Source organism: Falco rusticolus, chromosome 12, assembly GCF_015220075.1.
Source record: "Falco rusticolus isolate bFalRus1 chromosome 12, bFalRus1.pri, whole genome shotgun sequence".
NCBI lineage: Eukaryota > Metazoa > Chordata > Aves > Falconiformes > Falconidae > Falco > Falco rusticolus.
The window spans coordinates 23,591,608-23,616,002 of NC_051198.1; the positions used below are offsets into that span (position 1 = coordinate 23,591,608).

The window sequence follows — 24,395 nt, forward strand, 5'->3', positions numbered from 1 at the left end:
TATGTGACGAAAGAAGACATTTTAATTCGTATGATCATTAGCGTATGAAGCACCTAACCTAGAAGCAGAGGACAGGATCCTCTTTTGAGCATGTTCAGCTTTTTTTGTGATGTCACAAACAGCAACTGAGGGTACTAGAAGAATCAGGCCCCCAGTAAGGACCAGTGGGGTTGTCAATGAGTTGAAATACAGGATGGCTACCTGCCTACCGATCAATAACATTTATGGATATACCTCAGGAGAATTATGTGGTGAGTTTTTTTCCATTCAACTTTTCTGCTTCTATCCATGGCACTAATAGTTGTTCCATAATAATTGTAACATATCCTTCTGTAGCGTATCTGTGAAATGTACCATACCTTTGAGGTCTGTGCACTGAAGCAATGCAACACAAGATAATGGGATACCTATTTCAGAAAATAAAGTCCTATTTTCCATAGTGAGTGAGGTGTGTCAAATATTTTTTCTGAATCCGTCACTTTAACCACTACTCGGCCACCTTGCTATTTAGCTAAGTCAGGAGTTTTGAAATGCTACATATCTGTAAAGTCATACGATTTAGACACATTACAGATGTTGAAACTTTATAATTAAAACCATCCAAAAGGAAGATCTCTGTAATATTATGCCCATAATTAATCTTGAGGGCAATTATTTGATCCAAATTTATTACTGCAGATAAGAAGACAGAATGCCAAAGCATCCCTGATAGCCACAGACAAGACACTATGACCAACTACCCTCCCATCAAAACTTGGCTAATACAAAGCACTTCTTTTCATGTAGACTATACCGATGAAAAGAACTCTGTCATCCAAGAACGACTGCCAAGCCTGAAAACCCATATAATAAATGCTGCATTCTGGGTTTAAAAGGGAAACCTACATTATCTTAATATAGCCTATTATGACACAAGGATTTATACATAGAGAAAAATAGATCAGAAAAAAAATTACTTGGTGCACAATGACATAAATGAGATAAAAAGTTGTAGTGTCTTGAAGCTAATCCTACCAAGCTGGGGATGTATGTGGCCCCAGACATCTGCATGCATAGGACCTGTTAATAGGATGAATGCCATTCCAGAAGATCAGAACCTCCCAAATAAACTTCCACCTGCATAGCCCACAGCCTTTCCCTTGGGAAAAAAACACTAGAAGCACAAAGGTCTCAGAATGAAGCAGGAGTATGAAGGGTCAAAAATTAATTTCCTATCCTCTGCATATACCTATGTTCCTGCACACAGGCTTTCCTTTAGTAGCGTTTAGTAACATTTCTCTGCTGTTAGTACCCCCCATTCCTGTAAGATGAGCTGGTGGCCCTGAGGTCCTATCATAAAAGGAACAGCAAGTTTTGCTTTTCTGTCTACTCATCAGGGGCATTGTATGAAAAACAATCCCTTATTCGTACTTAGAAACTTAAATAACTGGCCCCACGATGACAAGGCAGAGAGGAGTCACCAGTTATCACGGAAGTGAGGTAAGTGTTCAAGGTGCATCCCAGTACCTGGGAAAAAGGATATGTGCCTTCCCGTGGCCGAGGAGAATGACTCTTACAGCTGTGTGAATGCACCACCCCTGCATCCGCTACAGAGCCATAATATCCAGCCTCTTCCTCACCCCTTTGATCGTGTGGTTTCAGGAATATGTGAACCTTTGTATGCACAACCTTAATTGAACAATACCAAAAGTCCTACACAGAGCCCGACTCTCCTTGCAGGCTTGTAACCTACTGCAAGTAACAAGAATTTGAGCAGCTGGAAAAGAAAATGGTCTAGACTAACAAGGACAAGCTTTTCTGGGAAACACCTCACTCTTCACAAACCTACACTTTTCCAGTATATTCTTATGTTTTAAATCTATTTATAATGTTGCTGAGTATTTTGTACCTTAAATTATTTTTATTATCAAAACTATAATACAGCACGAGTCACTTTGCAATAAAGCCAACTGTAGATTATATGCCATTTGAATTCACCTGCTTTCTGCTGGGTTCTAAATCCTTTCAGGCAAGTAGGGGGAAAAGTTTAATTTAAGATTTTAATCTTTTTCATATATTATAGCATTTCTATAATGGATTTTGTGCTTCTGAAAACTAAAGATTGACAGCTCAGGGTATTATAGATTTATTAATCATTGCTTAAATGGGTAGGGTGAGCACTGCTAAGCACTGCCACAATACTTGCGATCCCAGCCTTGAAGGCAAAATACTTTTTCTAGGTGACTTTATTTTTAATGACAATTGACTCTACTGTGCCTGCTATGCAAGGAAAGAACATCTTAAATAATTAGGAAAAGGAGACAAAAAACTTCCCTGAGTTCACTGATAAAATACATACTGTTGTTACTGCAATATGCAAACAACTGAAGTTTCTAAAAAAAATTGACCTCATTTTTACTGGAAAAAAACAATATTTAGAAACTGGAAAACACCTTGCTGGAAGCAAACCGCACTAGACAGAAAATTGTTCATTTACAATGCTCTCATTGTCCCACAATAACTACAACATATCATTTTTACAACATCAGTAAAGTACCCCAATCACTTAAGGTATGATCTATATTAAGGAGACAGAGTACAGTCTCTCATATAAAAAGATGCTATTATTCAGTTATTCCTTCTTAGCCTACCTCTGTAGCAGGCCAAGACAACCTGGTGATGTTCAGAAGAGTAGTAAGAGGAAAAATATTTCTGGGCCTTTGCTGACTCACCCTCCTGCAAGGTAGCATGTCTACATAATACAATGATGCTCTGGCAAATAAAATGTGCTCAGTCAGGTCACGGCTAGCACAGGATCTCTGTGTCACACTCTTACACTTTTTGTTAAAGGAGCTCAACATTACATACCCGCAGGACAACTAGACATTTTAATTGCTGGAATAGCTATCAAGACTTCACCAACCCAACAGGTTGGCAGGTTTCCCTGTCAATAACTCAGGTTAGTCTTAACAGAAGGGAAAACTTGTGTAATTGTTTTGTTGGGTTTTTTTTCCCTTAATACATGCACTCAATAATAGTTTACAAGATCAAATTAACATACGGATTTTTGATCAGCTAATCCTCACAAAACCCACATCAAGTATATAGGTCAATATTATTAAAATAATACGTCTCTAGGAAACAGCAGCTTTAGACCCTGGTTATTTAAATCACACAAACACTAAAACCAAATACGAAGAATAAAAATTTCAAAATGATTCAGCTGCCTGCCTGAACATACTAATTTTTCCATCCTTTCATTTTGCTACAAAGTACTACATAGAAATACATTTTTACCTGGCACATCCCAAGCTAGAAATATAGAATATGCATCAATTACTGTGACATTATATGGGACATGAATTTTCTCTGGTGTTCCTACTGGTGTTTGTATAATATATTTATCACTAGTGTTGCTGCCGCCCCAAGTGCTGGCTTCCAGCTGGTAAACATATCTGCGCAAACAAAAAAAGATCAGCAGACACTACGGTTAGAAGCTTTAGGCATATCAGTAATAGAACATTTCCATTTTCTATAATTTAAAGTGAATAGACTATACAAAGAATATACAAATATTGCATTACTGAAGATTTTCACCTTTAATTTTTCTTATTGTGAGAAAAGTAAGTCATCATCATCATAATTTTAATACTAAAATTCACAAAAGCATACATGAGAGAGAAGTATTGACTCAAAGTGTCAAAACCAATTTCAGAATGGCCTCTCTAAAAATACCAGCAACTTCTACTTTTGAGCCTGTATGGTCAATATTCACAAAAACATTATAAAACATGTGCAGTGCTGTCTGCCATATGAAGACTTACATTTTTCTAAATATATTCCATGAGGGGAAAAAACAACCAATGAGCTACCAACAATCACCCAAGGAAAAAAAAAAAAAAAGCTTCCTTCTCTTTGAATCAGAATGACCTATTCTCAGAAAAGGAAAAAAAAAAAAAAAAAAAAAAAAAGAGAAGTCCTTTGACTGAGGGTTCCCAACATTTGGAAGCCTCCACTCTACTGATTTTTCAGTAATTAAGTAATTTTGTAAGAGATTTTTCTTTTTTTAAAGAAGCAACTTACATTTTGTACATTTCACAAACACATGTACATATATTTTTGAACACCTTTCACATATTACCAGAGCTCTTTAACATGCCTTACCTAGCGTTAGGCTGCAGGTTAACATCTGTGAAATTTTGGTCTGTACTGCCACCCAGAAAAATCTGTTCTCCATCACGAAGTAATCGATACTGAGTAATGAGTCCATTGGGTTTCTTTGGTTCATTCCAGTAGATTTCCACTTCTGTTGAGCTGACTGTGATATGATGAGGTTTTGGCCATACCCCTATTAACATCACAATGACACTAATTTAATTTTATGAGAGAAACACAAAGGTGATTTTTTTCCTTTCCCACAGTTTGAGCTGTTGCTTTCAGCAGTGTAATGAAAGCGTAAAACATTGCCAGAGAGAATGACAGAATTTAACACACTTTCTGTATTTATCCCATATCAGACGCAACCAACTGGACAAGGTAGAGATTAATGGAGAACAAGACCAAAGGCTTCAGCCTTTATACGCCCAGTTGTCTCTGCATATTTATTTGTGCTTTAAAAAAATACACATCCACTAACTAATCCTAACCTTGCTAACTTAAAGACGAACTTGGGGAAATTGTCGCAAAAAGAAAGCAGAAATGCAGTGCCAGGCAGTCAGTATAAAGTGTGCATTAAGATACAAATATTCCAAAAGAGACAGATTCTCTTGTATGAATTTATACATGATAGCTTGATGGATGACAGTGGAGTTTTGCACCTTGTTCAACCATCAGAAAATACAAGCCCATATGACTATCCCTTTGCTGTTCTATAAAAATGTCTTTTTCCCTTACCATGAGGAGCAGCTTGTAAAGTTTGACCTGAATGTGGTTGGCTAGAAGCACATCCAGCAGATGTGCATGCAGTAAGTATGAAGCTGTAATTACTGTACGGCTGCAGACCTAGAAAGAGCAAACGGAGGTTAGACCAAAACACTGACATCAGGCACCCCATGAATTGTATCACTACATAGAGAGTTACTGGACTTACAGTTAACTTTTTTATATTTTTGGCATATGCGCTATTTTGATTTTACATCTGAATAATATTAAAATGGTGAATTCTTACTATTTTAGACATATATCCTCTATTAGTTTAAAAGAACTGTCAAATCAATTTAGATTGAATGCATATCTATGCTGCAATGGATCTATGGAAGCCCCTCATATAGACATACCTGAATTAGCGTCAAAGCAATTAACTTAGATGGCACTTGCAGTGTAGTAATAACAGTGCAGATCTCAGCCCAGATTACTGTTGAAAATTTACCCAGTCTCCAAGCTTTTGTTTTGTTTTTGGGTTTTTTTTTGTTGTTTCATTGGGTTTTTTAACCTATGTTTCTGCCTGTACAAAATGGTTAAAAATTAACTGGAAAGCGCCTAAACGTTCTTGACACAGATAGAATCTCCATCACTGGTAATGACCACAGAAGTCCAAAGTTTTCCAACAAATAAGCACTTAAAAGTGTCACTCCTTAGAGCTTTGGACTTGAAAAGCTGAAGAGCCTGTAATGTTTTGAAAATTTATTACAAACATATTTGCAACAATAAGAAAAGATAAAATACTCTTAACTTGAACATGAAATTTTCTACTATATTGCAGACAAGTCCAAAGATACTCTCTTCCTGCCCCCTTCCCAACTTCTATTTGTTCATTTTTTACTCCTATTTTACCGTATTTGTTACAAAATTTACTATAAATGCTACAAGCAGTTAGAAGCAGGACTGACAACCAAGCCCTCCCCATTACAGCATATTAATTTTAGTTACTTGTAATATTTTAAGAACTTTTTTCAGCTCAAACTTTCTATGCTGGACTTCCTTGAATGAGACTAAAAGAGAATACATTGACCTTTCCTTGGAAAATTTCAAACATCCTTGTGCTGTGTGTCAATGACTTCAGATTTGACATCAAGGTGTCTGCAGCTTAAGAGTTTGACTTTAGGGCTCCTCATGAAATTGCATCTAAAATTTTGCTAAGAAACGAAGCTTTTAAAATAGCCATTTCTGCACACCTATTAAAGGCTTCTTACAGTTAAATCATTAAAGATGCAGATGTCTGCAAGCCTATTTTGGAACATCTCAGAGTTCAGCTTTAACTGCTGATCAGACTTCTCAGAGAGCATGGTCCAGCGCAGGTTACAGGGTCTTCGCTAAACTACTTGTTTGGGTATTTCTTAAAGTTGATCTTAAAAATGTTACTGTCAGACACTGAAAACCTTTCCCTCGCATGCTTTCAAGGACCCTCTTGTTAACATCTCGTAACACGTTAAAACAAGGTTCCTGAATGTAAAGGGATCAAACAGCACAACAACAAGCAGCAAATTATACACAAAAGCTCTGAAAATGCTAAGATTGCAAAACTGAACACTCATAAACTAGGAAATCCCAGCATTAGGACATTGTAGGATACAGATCACACCTTCTGCATAGAGGCTCTGTGGCACAGTCCTATCCAAAATTCCCCCCAACGTGTGGTCTCTGGTCTGCCCAACTGTACACAGATTTTTTTGTGGTGTCCACCCCTAGAGCATACAGTTGCTTTACTAACACCAATCATCTCAGCATTGCAAATGGCTTAATACAGTACCAGAATAATAATATATATAAGAAAGATAGATTTATCTCTCTCAGAAACAGGATGCTGGTTCAAAAAGACTGAGAGAAACTAAAATCTCCTTGGACTTGCCAGGAGGCCATTTAGGATGGTGGGGACCTGGCTGCCAGAGGACCTGGTGTTAGGGAAAACTTTATATATCTAAGCATAACTGGTGCCTTCAGCTGGACAAAATTCAGGCCTCAGGTCTCAGGTGGGGTGCCAGGAAAATGAAGACATGGTTGTGTCAAGCTGTGAAAGCTTGCGATGTGCATTCCTCAGTACTGCAGCCTGAGCTGCTGTGAAAGCCCGGGACAACAGAAGCCAACTGCCTTGATGTGACGGTCTCTCCTCACAGCTGCGAGCAGGGACTGAGGGCAGCAGGCTGGACCGGGACAGGGTCCCGGGCTGAGGTCCTGGGCTGGGCTGGGGTCCCAGGCCTGCGAGCAGGGCTGGGGGAAGCCCAGGAGAGGCTGGCAGCAGTGGCAGGGAGCTGATGTGGGAGCGTGCTGCAGCAGCGAGGCCACCCTGCGTGCTGCCAGCGGCCCATCTCCCGGGATGCTGCCCCTTCTTCCTTCCCTTCGGTGGGCGATGCTGCCAGCCCCTCAGCAACCCACATTTTAGCTCTCTGGCTTGGCACCATCCTTCTCGCCTCCCTCGCTGTGCTCTGCATTCACACAAAACTTTGGGCTTGTGCCCCCCTGGCTTCTGCTGAGCAGAAAGGAAATTTAGCTCTGGGCACATGCGGAGTGGAAATAGGCCCATCTACACTGAGATTTTGAGAAGGAATACACCTACCAAACACAGAAAAAGCTGAGAGCAGAAGCTGAGGCATCAATCCTACATACAGGAGCCTCTTCTTTTTCTTTTTTATCCATTTTACTCTTCCCCTGCATAGCTTGTAGCCTGAATGAGGCAGTAACCCTACGTACAAATGCATGACTACACTACCGTGTAATGCAGACTGCTTGTGTGAAAGAGGCTGAATTAGGATTATACAGGTCAATTCATACATATTATACAAGTCAGTTTTTAAGTGTGTGGCTTTGTGACCTTAATCACGTAGTTTTGATGTAGCTCATGCACCTAGCTGTAATTACTCCAATTACAATGCAATTCTGTGACAAGAAAAGAAGTCCAGGCAAGATCTTTGTTTGTAAACAAATCCTTGCTTATAGCCAGTATGAAGACATTTTAATTAAAATATATTAGAAAAATAGAGAGAAAGAATAAGCAACAATTATTTAGAAAGGTAAAACACTGAATGGAAGACATGCAGGCTGCTTAATGAATTGAACAAGACATGAAGGAGAGAAAAGAAAGAGACGACTCAGAGGGACAGCCCTGGCTGTAACCAAATTATAGAATCATTTAAGTTGGAAAAGACCTTTAAGATCACAGAGTCCCACCATTAATCTAGTACTGCCAAGTCCACCATTAAACCATGTCCCTAAGTGCAACATCTACACATCTTCTAAATGCCCCTGGGGATGGTGACTCCACCACCTCCCTGGGCAGCCTGTTTCAATGCTTCCTAATATCCAATCTAAGCCTCCCCTGGCACAACTTGAGGCCATCTCCATTTGTCCCGTTGCTTGTTACTTGGGAGAAGAGACCGACCCACACCAGCCCACAGCCTCGTGTCAGGGAGTTGTACGGTCTGAACAGTGTGTATAAAAGTAAGAAGGGAGAAAATGACAGTTGCAGGCTAGAGAGAGGCAAAGGCATGGAGGAAAGCCAAGTATTTAACATTTCAGGATAGAAAAGATTACTGTGGCAACAAATTACTTGAATTCCCCTAAAGGGAGTCATGTTCACTTTTAAAGGAAACATGCATAATAAAGCAATACTCATTTACAACTACACTTTAAAGAGAAAAATGAGCATTAAAAAAGGAGCACATGGTTTCACTAAATTTATTGGTGAAATTCTGATACCTGAAACCTCTAGTCATACATGGAGCAGTCACAGCAGATTTTTACCTAGATTATTAAAGCTTTGCATTAAACTCCTTGTCTTATGCATGCTTTGGAAAGCTCTGTGCAAATCTATGTATGTGATTAATAATAAAAATAACAAGTAAGATAATCTTGAAACATAAGCAGCATTTTGCTTTTCCAATTTCTCTACTTGATTGTTCTCTAGAGGATACTTCTTTTCTTTTTCGGTCTATTATTGTGGGGTTTTTTTTAATTTTTTTTTTTTTTTTAACTTAGCAGTCTATTTTGTTATTGCAGCATTTGCCATTTGTCAAAAGGCTGTAAACAAGTGGGTTTTTAAGAATGCATTGTTCTATTAGCCAAATCAATTCTTTCTGTTTCTGTTTGTCTCCATTTGCGGGTATGGCTCCAGCAAGGTCAGTAATTAGCTCCCAGGATAATGCTCCTGGGCCCTGCCATGGGAATTTTACACAGGAGGATGTCAGATTGCTGACCACAGCCTCACACAACCCCTCCACCCCAAAGAATTTCTTCTAGATAAATATTACTAATGATTCAGTGCTGCATGGAGACAGAGTTGACCAGTGACAACATTCCTGTATCTCTTCGGTTTTCACTCCCCTGAAACGGAGAATATGTTAGGATGAAAGAATTCCAAATGGTTCAGTCATAAAGTATTTATTAATATTGTTTCTTTTACTAAAAAAAAAAAAAAAAGCATCAATGATCTTCCTTGACTTTTACCTAAAGACGATTGTTCCTACAAATTCTCAATAAAACCTCTTACTCGGAATATTATATTCAGTGTAATTAAAAGGGGGACCTGAGAAGAACCTTTGTGATAAACCCACCTGCTGCTGCTGCTGAAGAGGGCACTCTTAGCTTTCTTTTACAATTCCCCTAATTATTTTCTTCAGTCTTACCCTCTTCCTGGCCCCTCATGCAAACCATTAGCAGGCCCATTTGTAAAGTAGTAGTAACACAAAGTGAAACAATGCCATAACTGTCATCCAAATTGTTCTGTACAGGGTAGTGGAAGTGTTCAGTAATAAATGATATAAAAAGGTCTTTTATTGACAAGCTGCCATGTGCTGTTTGCATTAGAGAATATGAGAAGATGATGGCTGCTGCCCCTAGGTCCCAGTGGCATTCAACTCAGTGAGATAGCAGAAAATGCTTCAGTTTGCTTAAAGCATTGATAACACCTCTAAATAATTAACTGAGGACTTCCTGTCTTCAATTACTTAATGCTTTTTTTAACATCTTGAGAGGATTATAAGCAATTTATGGATTTCACATGATGAGCACATTCACCACTATTCCCACAAAACATTTGTGGGATCATGTTTCCAAAGCTTTGATGTAATTAAAAATAAGCACCAAGACAATGGTGCAGTGGCAAGGTGCTAGCCTTCTCGTCTGTTATGTGCAAGACCCTAGATTCAAAGTCTCAAGAAATACTAATGCGACAGCTTCATTAATGTTCAACTGTTGCTCAGGGAAAAGCAGACAGGTTTTTTGGGGAAATAAAAAAAAGTAAAAAAAGGAAGATGGGGAAAAACAAAACATCCATGGCAAATAAGACAACAGTTCAAACATTTGGATTACGTATAAATAAATTGATTTTTTTATCTTATTCTTTTAATTTAGAAAGCAATAATTATCCATATTGCTAAATCGCTGCCACGAATTCCACATTATTACCCAAGGATGCTCCTGCAGAAAACAGCACAAGATTTGATTGTGACTGTCAGGAGGAGCAATCACTTATTTCACTGCTGCCTTAACACGGCAGCATTGTACAGCTACTGAATGGAACAGGTACACTAAAGGAAAAAAAGATCCTTGTTTCTCTGAAGGGAATTTCATTTTCTTTCCCTTCCAACTGGTAAGAGAACCAGTACTGTTTGCATTAAAATAACTGCCTTCTGGGAAGGAAGTAGGAGCATGAGTATTTTTCAATGGGTTTGAGAAACCATTCCTTGTTGGTAGGTGTTCTTTACAGTATAAAATTACGCCAGCAATTCTAAAACACATACCACCAACTGGCACACTCTAGTAATATCTCATGTCCAGAAGCACTGGATATGGAGACAGGCATAATACACAGTTGATTAATTTCACACTTGAGCATGATACTGTCAAAGAGAAAGAGCAATCCTTTACTCCTCTGTGAGTGACTACAGCAAGGACACTCTTTTAAGGGAACCACTCTGACTCAGGACTCGTGCTTTGCCATATATACTGTACAGGTTTTATGTGCTTTAAGTCAGCTTCTACTCCTTAGGTTGCTATCATATGGTGTGTGTATAACACATGAATCTCTACCTTTCCTACTCAGATGGAAAAAAAGAAGAAAAAAACCCCGTATTGATGAGTTCCTAAAAATCATAGATATAAGAATTTGATAAGCAACCTGAGGCCAAAGAGTGAAAAAAGATACCCCAGAATGCTTATGTTCCCATCTTGTGTTCAACAGAAACATGTCTAAGAATAACTTTGCTTCAGTGTAACATTCAAATATAACAAAAAATTGAATATGTGAAAATAATACACTTGTGGTCCGAGTCAAACCTCCCCCCAAAATCCCTTGACTAAAGCTTCTTTCAGATACACAGAAGGGATGGCAAGCCTACACAGAATATCTGGGACCTCGAGAACACCACAATGCCTGCATCTTGAATTGAGCTGGACAGATTTATTTTAAAATTTTGAAATTAAATCTATTAATATTTTAACAAACAGCAGCCAGAAATAAGAGATTGAAAAAAGTGGATTCAAGATACGTAAAGTATGATAAAGCATTCTAAAGTGTGCAGTACTGGGGATTTAAAAGTTACTGACAAGTAGCATTTTTAATATATTAATACTGTCGTCTGTCTTAAGGACAGGACATTAGCCTCTCAGAGAGCTCTGCCTCCTTACCTGATACTGTGTGCTGCATTCTGCTTCCAGCATCCGTGTATATAAGTCCTTTCCCTACTTGACTGATCTGGTACTCTCTGATGACACCATTTGGTTTCTTGGGTGCAATCCAGCTTAAATGTAATGCTGTTGAGTTCAAAGCACTGACTTCTGGTGGCTGAACGCTCTCTGGGACTCCTTGGACAGTGACTGCAACTACCTGAAGACATATGAATTAAACAGCAATTTAATGTAATAGTACACTAGATACCATGATCAATGAGAATGTCACTTTTGTTTTAAAATGTTGTTTGTGCTGGCATATCATTACCAAGGGTCTGCAGAACTAGTTACTTTTTTCCTCCTTTTTCACAATGAAATCTGACCTTGAATACATTACATAAGTCTATGTCTACAATTTATCACAACAGGTTCACCATGTTTTAGCTACACAGGGTGAAACAACAAAAACTGTATTGCTTGAAAACTCTTGATAACTCTCTTCCATATGGTTTGTCAGTGTCTCTGCATTTTAACTGCCTGATTTCATATATTTTAAGCACCCGTAAACATGGGGCTAAGCCTCCATATATCCCATGCAATCTGAACTCTATTGTAGTTATTTGCAACTCCATATTTTTGTAAGGAAACCAAAGATTTTTAAAGCTAGAATTACTTTGCACTTGTTAAGCTCTTTCCACTAAAAAAGAAGAAAAGGGAAAAAGCCAATTTTCTATTGACACATCTCTACCATCTCCTACAGAGACCTTTCGAAATTACACTGGTTTAATAAGTGAGTCAGACCTTTTTCTTTTTGAGAACCACTTTTCTTTTTCTGTTATTACCACCATAAAGTATTTATATTATGCTGTAAATATAAAATGTGCCCTCTATAATATATTGTCTTAGTGCATTTGGTGGAATCAGTCCCTACTTGCAGACTTCAGTGTTTGCAACAGTAAACTCCTTAATTACAGGCCAGTGAAATAAGCAGAATTTATTAGCTCAGACCAAGGGTTGCAGCAACTGTGCCTACGTAGCTTCCAGACCACAGCTGTGTGTGCAGGTAGAGGACTATGCACCGATGTCCATTCCTCTGCATCTGTGTTTCTTTTCTTATAGTTCTGACTTAGATTTGTGCTAATAAGAAAAACAGTTAAAGCCCTGGAAAAAAAATCCAACTTTTAAATCCCACAGATACTTTAATTACAAAGCACAATCATTATTTCCCACCTCTGCCCCACAGATCTTACGCTTGCAGTTCTAGACATTCATTTTCTTAGAGGCAAGGATATTACTGTGAAAAAGAGGTCACTTAAGAAATAGTTTTTCCAAATGTTGAATAAGGCAGGTACTTTGCAGAATAGAAACTAGCTGGTTAAATAGTAGTGCTAGTAAAAGACATCTGTGCTTCAAAGCAATACGAAAGACAATGAAGCAGTGGCAAAGGGAGGGAAGCGATTCTGTTTGCTTAAAACTGAAGCAGAGGCAGGTTGTACACAAAGCAAGTGTAAAGCCTGAAGCAGGTGCAGACATGGAAAGCCAGTGAAGGGTAATATAGTGGAAGGAGGCTCAGAATAAGAAGGTTGTTGAACAAATTGATAGACTAGAGCTAAAGCAGATAAACTAAAACACCAAGGAAGAAGAGGCTACAGACCTCCTAGTGAGAAGCAAAGATTTAATTTCAAGGCTTAGAGAAAGTGCATTTTAATATTCCTTACTCTATTCTATCACGTACAGCTTTCTTTTTAACAAATATCAGTTCCTACAGTGCAATTTCAGCTTTGCCAAGACTGAGATAGTGCTTTCTTCTTCCTCTTGCTTGTACCAACCTTTGTGTTCCAAATAATCACCCGCTGGTAGTTGAATCCAAATAAGATTATTGATGTTTTTCACTTACTCACTCAATAATCAACATGTCTTCAAATTACACCTTTCCAAAAGCATTTTTATGTTACCACACTGGCTGATAAATTTCTGGCACCAGTTCCATAAAGACCAGTTCACTAACCTTGCTGCTGTCTGTGCATCCAGCAACAGTGCAGGCTCGCAGCTGGTAGGAATATTCTTGGTATGGCCGGACACCACTCGTGTCTGTGAAGCTCATTTCTGTTCCTCTAAAATGCTCAATTCCATTTCGGAGAATGATATAGTGAATAATAAGACCTGTTGCAGAAAGGAAGTTTACTCTTTTACTAGCTGAGAAATCCTGTGTGATGGTATACCATAATAAGCTACTCTGCACATGGGAAATATTACATGAAATCTCCAGGTGACCACTGTAACAGACAATCATCCTGCGTAAATTGCTAATGTCAATTACCAGCTACTTTCCTCAGCCTCCACATCAACTTTCTAGTAGATCTCAATTTTTATTAAGCGAGTTCTTCCAAGTTTTCTCACTGTTTGAAGATCATAAGCAAGATTTCCTGAAAGAAACATGAGCATCACCACCCCCACCTCCAAATCCCCAAATACTTTGTAACATGACTGTGATTTTTCTGATCAAATTTGCCACTTATTATTACAACTGTTCTCAAAAGAGGCTTCTGGGCACTTCTTAGAGACATACTAAATTGTCTTCTGTGAAGTTAGACTACTTTTAATTGGAAAGAAAACTATATCGACCTAGAGAAAATTCTTCTCGCAGAGTTTAAGAATACCTATATTTCAGTGTCAGTGATCAATTAGGAAATGTTTTGGTTTTTGGAACACTGTCAGTTGAATGATTGAACATACTCTTCTTTTAACATATGTGAATACCATTTGGTTGAAGTGGTTCCTCCCAGTTCAGAAGTATCATATCTTCCCGATTATCCACTTTGGCCCATTTTGGTGGACGCACACCCTGTGGCACATCTTGCTTAGTGATAGCTCTGCTAATTTCACTGAAGCCTCTTCCATAGCTATTCCAAGCAGCCACCCTGTACTCATATGTGATAAAAGGTTCAAGGTTCAGGTCTAGAAAAAAAAAAAAGTTACGTATGGATCATCTCAGTCTTACGAAAATACAAAATAATGTTTTACGTTTTTTTTCCTGTGCCTATGGGACTATTTCTGTGTTTAAAGACAAGTAGATACGGAAGTTCTTTTAGTCTGGGACATTTTCTGATATATCAATAATTCTATCAACTTCTGCGAAAGCAAGTTTAGGCCTTATGCATTCACTGAACTTCTTGCTACTCATTTCATTTCTTTGAAGATTCGGTCTTGATTCACAGATTACTTCTTAAACAATGGTACTTCACTACAATTGCTTTACATTTAATTAGAATACATGATATCATCCAGGACATCTTTTTCTCCAGAGTGAATCAAATACATCAGCAAATCACCAATCTGATATGTCACTTTTCCTTACCGGTAAATGAATACTGCTTTGGACTTCCCGTGTAGACAGTCTCCTCTTCAGCTGGACACACATGTTCTTTTATCTCCTTTTCAGTAACACTCTGTGAACCTTTTATCCATGCACAGATATTCTCCCTAGGATCAAAGTCACACTTTCCACAATGTGCTGTTGCCACCATAGACAAAGGGCAAAGGACATTCGCCTTGCATTCTTCTTGTACCTAAGGAATACATATTCATTTTTAATAATTTTACCACATCTTCCTTTCTTTACAAATGCTTCCATTAGTATTTCTTTTTCTTTATGCAACATACAAATCAGGCAATCACATTGAATAAATTGGTATTTCTAGCCGATGGGAGATCCTTTCAGCCTTTGGCCTGTCTGCCGTCTTTGATCATTAATGCTTTTATAATCCTTTCTAAAAGAAACAGATATTTTTTTGTTGTTGTTAGGGTCCTTGGATGAAAAAGTCACAAATTTTAACCACTGGAAGCCCAGATGGCTGGGGTTTTGAAAACAGACGAGTCTTGAATCAAATGAGAATGGGATTTTACCTGAGAATTTGAACATTCTGCTCTGGCAAAGACCAATACCCCGGGGCAAATCAGTAGCAGATTCCCAGCCCCACGCAGCTTGCCAAGTACACCAGAGGGCTCTGCGCAATTCCTTGGCAGCTTTCAAGGCTGAGAGCTCTTATCCATGGGCTACATAAATCGTGTCCTCTATCACATCACTCCTGAACAGCAGTTTGACTGCAATAAGAGGACCTCTGCAAATGTTGACGCAGATGTAAGGTTTAACCCATAAAGAACAATTCACAGAAACAGAAATATACACTGAACTTCCACAAGTTTCTATTAAAATTCATGAAATAATATTTTTGCCAAACCATAAGCTAGAGAGCAATAATTCTCATAAAATATAGGTTGTTGCAGGAAGAAATGTACTGCAATATTTGCTACAAATATTTCTGTCCATCAGGCTACAAACCTTAGAAGGGAAAACAAACATTATACCTAATGCTTCCATAATTCATCCTCTGAAATTAGTTTATTAGCTGATTACGAACTTCAGTGAATTTCATTTCCCAAACCTGGCACTTTCACAAACATTACAGTGTGATAGATATCAATATAGGATGTAGGATATAGATGGATTGTATTTACAGAAAAAGTAGCTCCAGAATATGTCGCAGAATATCAGTGCTTTTAATGTTAGTAAATCTGTACATAACAGAAAGCTAGTACTGCTATCTCTTTTTTACCGCAGGTAAATGAAATACAAAGTGCTTCCTTTGTTTACACATTATACCCAAGGCATAGATCTAGCATGTTATCTACCAGAATTCATTAACCTATTCACAGCCATTTTTTGCCTTGTAGGAACCAATACAATGCATTGAGGAACTGTAGCTGACTCATCACAAAACTTGGGTTTTCTCTAGGAGAAAATTATTCAGCCTGAAAATGAAATTACATGAAAACCTTGACATGAAAAGGAGAAGACGGAAGAAATATTTCTGTATTAACTTAGCAGATGAATGCAAAGGATACAGGAACACCTGTATGTGGCAGGATGGGGTCTGTTTTTACTTTGGTGATTCCACAATTCCACAATATCTACATGATTTCCATATTGTAGAATGGACAATATCCAATCCTCTTTCTCTCTCATGTACTTTCTCCCTCTCTTGAAATATAAATATACTTCTATATAAAAGAATATATGTATATAAAACCAGGATTACCATCCTCTGAAATGTTCATGTTCTTAAACAAAAATCGCAATAACAGCTGACAATATTTTTACAGCTTACATATAACACCAAGATGCTAATTCTTGAAGATTTATATTGAATTCAACCGGAGTTGCAAGAATTTGCAGCTTTGAAAGTTTGGCCACATCATCTCTTGCTGATACTGGCCACTCTTAGAAAATACGGAATTAGCCTTTATGGTGCTTGGTTTACTCTTACATTAAAACAGAATGAAATTAAAACTATATAATTCAGTAGGCACAAAAGGCACTAAAAATATAATAACCTCATTGTTGCTAAAAGTTATACAGGGACCTATCCTAGTACCGCTGAAATTTATGCCAGGATTACCAGTGGTTTTCTGCAGGATGAGGTTTAAGTCCATCAAGAAAATATCAATTGCTTTATTTTTATTTATATTTTCTTTAGGAAGTTGGGGAATCTATGTCACACTGCCTGCCTAAATTGAAATGTAATAGCATTTTTATACTTCAGAACTGGCCACTTTAATTTTAATTTCCACTTAAGGAACATCACCAGGAACAGTGGTCACAGAACAGGAACTGGCTATACATGTCAGTCTTGTTAGTATGCCAGCTTTTAGCCACCGTACTAATCTGAAGTGCTGGGCAACACTTCACAGAGGCAGCTAATCATTATTAATTCCTTTAGAATTCATTGCAATAACATCAATCATGGTGAACTCATTCGGTATTAATATGGATGTAATGTGAAAATGAATAATGCACACAAGAGTTTTTATATTCCTATTTTAGAAAAATAGTTATGAACAGTGTATTTCTCTTTCCATCGTCAAATCAGAGCTACCGAGAGATTTTCTATCAATTACCTTCATCATCATTCCAGCTGAAATCTTGTCAGAGCAAACATATTTCAAAGGATTATATCCAACTCCATTACAGCATTCTTCGCTCCTTGGAATAAGTTCAGTCTCACAGCATTTTACTGGCACTTGGTCATTCTTTCTAACATGTGCTAGGGACTCACCACTGGAACCTGAGCAGCATATGGTATCTGACTCATTCACGTATTCCTGCCCACAACAGAACATCCCTGAAAGGAACAAACAAACAAAAATATCTGAATATGAAATGTAAGTAAATAAATAAATAGGTAAGAAAGGAGAAAGCTCAGAATGCAATCTAGCTTGGCATAAAACCACCAGCATCTGGAATTTCCCAGATTTAGCTAAAGTGAGATTAAATTCGAACATGAGGTGACTGAAGTAAGTGTCCTGACTTCCAGACCTATTGAAAATAATCAAGAATTAGAGGAATAAACAGAGATCCCTTAGAACCAACCTACACCACTGCTGAACTTTGTAAGAACCTTTGCTATGAAATACCATACCAAGGTACTGTGCATAGCAGGTCGAAGCCAGACTGTTGATGAAAATTTCCTGTAGAATGTAGAAATTGAGAAAGCTGCTCCGTGTACTCTCCAGTCAGGTCTCATTCATGGCCCCCTCACATGGGCAGTCTTCCAAAACTGCATCTTAGTATTCCAGAATGTTTCACATTACGTTTTTAAAGTGGGGGTTCATATTAGGTACGTAAAACTAAAGGGGTGACTTGCCAAATACCCACAGTGATGCTTCAGTCATCTAACACAGAGAATTACTCTTTAGGAAGTTAATATCTAAATATAACATGCATTTCTATAGTGGATTTGATAAGCTGCCAAAATTAATTCCACTGTCTTTCTTCTATTTCAAATTATTTTATTTTAAAATTAAAAGCTCATCATAACCAGTGTAATTGTCCATATATACACACGAATTATTCTGCAACTGAAAAATACTCGTGTTGAGCCTCACACCATTTAAAGAAAGGGGTAAATTTTAACTCTGAACCAAATGCTACAAACACCTTTATAACTGACAATGAAATAAATGTTATTACTAATTCATCTAGAAAGATACACACAAAACCAGGGCTGTGATATACTTTCTACACTTACAAAGTAATTTGTACCTGACATAATTTCTGTAGTATGTAGGCATTTAAAACACATGCAGAAGGGGCTACTTTTCTCACTGCCATTTATTGCAGCAAATCTCTCTTAGGAAGTCATACATACTGAAAATTACTCTTTAAGGGTACGATCCCGCTAAAGCACTCAGAGCATTTCATTCCAATCACCAGAATGACTACAAATGACGTTACTTGCATACTTTACCCGTTTTCAGGGCTGGTTCTATTCACAGCAATCAAACTGTGATCACCAGCTCTCCAAGAGGTAAATATTTCCTCCTGTTCACACCCTTTTTCCAAATTGTTCTAGGATTCTACCAATTTTAAGTAGAGAATTAATGCAGAAAATGACTCAATTCAATACTAATAAGCAACTCAGACAGCCCCAAGGGACTTTTGACAGGCAAACTAAAATTTTGATAATGAACTGCTTTTCTACTGAAACAAACAAGGCTATATTCTTTCACTGCGAACCTCATCTTTGTTTAACTGAATTAAATTTTTCAGCCAAGATTTCACTCACATAACAAGAAGTGACTCCCTTTCTAGTTTCTTTGGTAAACCATTACTTCTTTAATTATTATCAACCTTGTTCCAGTGTGATAAATTGCTAATTACTTAATACCCTAATCAGCGTTCATTCTTTGCACAGATAAACTGTGACAGCGCCATTAATTTAAATAGTAATTTCACTTAATGGCCAGAACGGCACACCAGATTTTTATGCAGCATTTTCTGAAGACTGCATCCATCACTGCAATATTCTGACATAAAGATGTCTGACGTGCACTAACTCACTTAGGGAGAGCAGATGTTGCAGAGCAGAGTTTGGTAGTAATTCCCATAGTGCATCACTTCAGCATGAATGAGCTGCAAAGGCAGAGGTAGACAATCTTCTGAAACTGCATTGCATAGCCTCTGACCTTTGCTTAATTTATCACATGTAGCACTTGACTCCTGAACCTTGACACCTCAAATGTATAATTTTAAATATGCTCCAAGAAAAACAAAATAGGACCATGTAATATTGATGGATTGATTTGCCTTCTAAAAATCACTTTCTTCAATTGCTTAAGGGTCCAGAAATTCCTATAATCTTTTGCTGAATTCAGCAAAATACCAAAATACAAACTATTTGTTTGTAAATCAACTGGAATGTGTGTGTCATACTTTATGTATTTATGTTTCATAGCCACATAATGCATTACAGCAAAAAGAAAATCCATGGGCTGGAAAAGACACTTCCTGCTAACAGTGATTTCTGTCAACAATTATTTCATGTTCATCCCCAGCAACTGAAAAAATTTACAAACATAGCTGAGTGATGAATTACTAATGTAGTAAAGCTGCAAAACCAATGCTTTCAAAAGGGAAAAATGAGTATTAAAAGGCTTAGCCTTTGGAGCCAGAATAGAGGATCAACAAAATACAGAGCCAGTGTACATTGCAAACTACTCCAAAAATCCTTGGCTTACATGTGGGTATTGCAACTATTACAGATCAGGAACCACAACAGTACAAAGCATCATCTTTCATGAGTCTGGGAAGTCAGTATAGTGGCATTTTACTAGCTTTTGGTATTTTCTTTCTTTATTTCTGCTTTTTTTTTGGTTGGTTGGTTGGTTGGTTTGGTTTGTTTTTTCAAAAGACAAAATCCAAGAGTGGTTTTAGCTGACATTATCCTCTATAGCCAGAAATAGTCAACTTTGGATAATCACACTGCAGCAGTGGGGCTCAGGACGCGTGTGTGCAATGGCATCACTGCCAGGCTTTGCCAGTAGATGTCTCTATGGTCACCCCACTAAATAAGGCCAACACGGGGTGAAAAATAAAACCAAAGAAAATAGAAATTAAGCAAAACCAACAGTAACAAAAAGATTAATGTGAGATGGGCACAACAGCTCTTTTTGTAGGACAGACTCTCCGAAAAAGGTATAGAATGGCAAATGAAAAGGTTCTATGATTCATCCCCTTAAACCAATATTCAGTGTGAACCTGGGTCTAGATTCTGCAGAAGCACGCTGCTTACAAACTGGTCATGCAACAGTAAGGCTGTGCACAACACCTGCACCTTTCGTTGTCATGTATTTCTTGTCTGATTTTTTTCAAGGAACTAAAACTCCCAAACAAAAGCTTTAAATTGTTGTCATATCTTTAAACCATAGCATTCATTGCCGACTACAAAACAGAGCTTCAGAAGCATTTCAGCTTTTGCATAAAGCCACTCATGTTACCTCTTCCCCTTCCAGACAATGAGATCAGCTTTCCAATTACCATATTCTTGCAAAATTCTACGTCTCCATTTGCCAATGATAAGTAAATTATGTTTTTATGTGAGAGCATTTTTTCCATTAGAATCATAATAATAGGGATAGGGAACAGGTAGATTCTTGTGCCTGGCTTGTGCATTTTCATTATTTAGCAAGGCTGAATTACTCCAAGAAATTAAGCAAAAACCTATTGAGCATGATGTATATGATATGATAAGAAACCACAATCTATTCTATGCTTAATGCAAAAGAATATGATTCTCTTTTCAACTATGGTGCTAATTCATCTTTCAAACCTGTATTTGTGTTCAGCTGTATGCTGGCTTGCAGCATAAAGTCCTCACAGAAAACCTGTGAGTGATGAAAAAGCCACTGTTTTCTTTTTTAACAGCCAAAAAAATGTCATTCAGACCCATTCTCAAGAAAAATGGTGTAAATGATAGAGCGCTATAGGCTAACCACATTTTAAAAAGATGGGTATAAAGGTTTTTTAAATATATATATTTAAGGAAAAAAACTGTTAAGAATACATATATACTGAAATGAAGAACATAACTTTCATCCCAAGATACCTGTATTACACTCCTACACAACTCATCTGCCCAGAGAGAGTAGTAAAAACATAAACGCTACCCCAGCAGTTCTGTTCCAACAGCATCTGTTAATTCACTCCATTTATAAAATACATATTGACAAAGACAACTGAACTGGGACCAGGGAGATTTGATTTGGTGTGAGAAAGTCAATTCAATGTGATTTTGTTAAAGGGCTCCTGCAGGCAAATAAAAGAGTTTAAGTAATAAAGTACATAAAGAGATGTTTTATGAGCCAGCCCCGTCTTGTAGGAGCCACACAATGCACGGCTATGCAAGAGGGCCTTTTTCAGAGCTGGTGTTGTGAGCCCTGCATAGATGCTGTAGATCAGGCACAATTAGTGATCACGGTGAGGGGGAGCTAAAATCCTGCAAGCGGTGCTGTTCACAGCATACACGCTATGACTCACCACTGGAAGGGCAGGACAGCACAGAAACCACAGAAAGCATTGCAATGTCTCTTCTGCTTAGCCCTTCCTGACAGTCAACGCAGACATAGGGTACTCCTAGTACCACAGTGGCTGAGGGATCCAGTGAATACGAAAAATAAACTGAAGATAGAGCTCATTTTGTTGGGAAGGAGGAGTTCAGCCTTCAGGTCTGCATTCTGAGTTATATATTAAGGTCCTTAGTTGCACAACTAGAGGCTCAAAACTGGCACACATATGGTGAAAGCACTGCATCACTCATCTCTGTACACCAAGCAGAACTGGGTACTAAACCTTCATTATTTCTGTGTTTTGAAACCAGGCTCCCCTTTGAGACTGCAATTGTTTCTGAAGTCTTTTTGTGAGGCTGGGAAAGCCTAAGGCTGATGGTATATAATTTGTCTAATAACTGTGGAAAGAAAAGACACATGAAAATACCTGAATAGGGTTTGTAATAACACCTCCAATCTCTGCCAGCAGCTAGTCACAGAATGCTTTACGAGGAAGTAGGGTTCCGGTTGTACCTCTGAGTGGTGGAGTAATTTCCTATGGGGTGCAAAGGATCGATGGGATACGCCAGATGAACAAGTGACTAGTGCTGGGGATTGAGTTTTGTTAATTTTAAACTGCAGCAGGTTTACCCCTGTGTAGATGCACAAGTGAAGGACGTAGACCACCAAGCAGATAGCAGCATAATCTTCAATTTCTAGGTGACTAACCCCACATCCCCACAGCAAATGGAAAATCCCTGCACTGGGATGCATGGGAGCACAAGGTGGCCAAGTCTAACCTCCGCTCTACTCATTGAAAGGGGAGCGGTCCTGTTTCCTGACTGGTATAATAAAGGATCATGCACTCCTTTTGAATTTTCTGTTGTCTCCTATCCCCGCAGCTTTGGGGCAAAGGTAAAAAGAAGGGTTATTGAAAGCTCACCATTCTGCAGTCTATCAGAACAGGTGAGTAAAGTGCAACATCATTTTAACAAATTGGCATACACACCTTAAAGCTGAATGTGTCGCTGTCGAATGGTTAGTATCCCACGAGATTTAAAAAGATGAAGACACTTTTTTTTTTGAAAACTTATCCTTTACCTGTGAGAGGTCTGTGTGCAGTCCCTTCTTCTTCATCACCACAACAGATTAAGTCTGCGCTTATGACTTCTCCACCACAGCACTGCTGATTGAAACTGTCGTGGAGGGATCCACCACAGCAGATTTGATCGCCTGATGTGGAGAAAGGAATTCCCTGGCAGCAAGAGTCGCCAATTCCAACTGAAACTCTGTTTTGCTCTTCGTTAGGGCAACATACTTCTCCTGTCAATTTAAGAATACAATTAAAGATTTCATGCATTTTTAGCTCTTGATGATCTTAAAGGTCCTTTCCAACCTAAATGACTCTATGATCTGCTAGCAGCCAGTTTGGGTTCACACACTAGCAGCTTCATGTACAAAACGTTCCACATGCAAGCATGGAATCACTTGGTACTTTAGAATGCTATAAAAGTATGTTCATTTGTAATAATTAAACACACATGCATTTATGAATTCAGGGCCAAGATTCCGTAAGATATCAAAATGCAAGCGTGGCACAGACAAACTGAGAAAAGCAACCAAAATTATTTCTGTAAATGTAATAATTATACAGCTGAAAACCTTTAAGTAGAAGCAGCTACACAGTAAAGAGAGTTTGTTCTTGCTATGATTAACAGAAGTCAGCCTACTTATTCTCAGCAAAAAATTTCCATGTCTCCTCCAAAATAATTCTAGACTTGTTTTGAAGGACTAATTCACATTGGTTGAAGAGTTTTCCAGTGTCACTCAGGACTTCATCTCCCAAAGAATTTAAGGATTAAAGTCACTTTAAAAATTAAATACCACACAATAAATCACAATCAGTGGGCTTGGCTGCTACTTAAGCAAAAGCACCACTTTTTGCAAGAAAAGGCCTAAAGATAAGACTGCCCATGAGCCAGATGCTATGGTGGTGGGCTGGGCTGGGCTAAACCGTGCTGTGAAAGGAGTAGATACTGCTATATAAGATATAAAAATTATGGTATATGGCAATAATTTTCATTCATTAGTGTCTGCACTTGATCTGGTCCAGTGTTCTGAAAGGAACACTTTTGTATTGTCTTTCTGTGCTGTAATGTTTTCTGTGGCTCAAATGTCATTTGGGAGGTTTTTTTCTGATATTGAAGACGGGTAATAGAGGTGATTAAAGTATTTGGATTTCTGATTTTTAATAAAAGAAACGTGTTTTGATTTTTAAAACTCATTTTTCTCCTTGCAAATAATATCTCAAGTCCTTTTCCTCTGAAAAATTGAGAATTACAGACAAAGAGCCCTAAACCCAACACAGTTTTTGTCAGAAATAAACATGTAATGAGATAGTAACAGATGAGGGAGAACACTGCTTTCCTTTCCCCCTACATTCCTTGCCACAGAGGTGCCTGGGTGGTAGTAGCATTATTTGTTTCACTCTG

General features: G+C 38.1%; 1 protein-coding gene across 1 annotated transcript in view; it reads right to left on the reverse strand.

Annotated features, from left to right (window-relative positions):
- The window catches only part of USH2A (usherin), a 390,912-nt gene that overhangs the window by 66,272 nt on the left and 300,245 nt on the right, over positions 1–24,395 (reverse strand). Inside the window, exons 49-57 of the mRNA XM_037405643.1 lie at positions 23,005–23,226; positions 17,479–17,702; positions 14,879–15,089; positions 14,281–14,478; positions 13,529–13,683; positions 11,539–11,737; positions 4,873–4,980; positions 4,144–4,327; positions 3,277–3,434 (exon numbers count right to left, since the gene is read on the reverse strand). Of these exons, the coding sequence (XP_037261540.1) occupies positions 3,277–3,434; positions 4,144–4,327; positions 4,873–4,980; positions 11,539–11,737; positions 13,529–13,683; positions 14,281–14,478; positions 14,879–15,089; positions 17,479–17,702; positions 23,005–23,226 (1,659 nt within the window). The remainder of the gene's footprint in view (positions 1–3,276; positions 3,435–4,143; positions 4,328–4,872; positions 4,981–11,538; positions 11,738–13,528; positions 13,684–14,280; positions 14,479–14,878; positions 15,090–17,478; positions 17,703–23,004; positions 23,227–24,395) is intronic.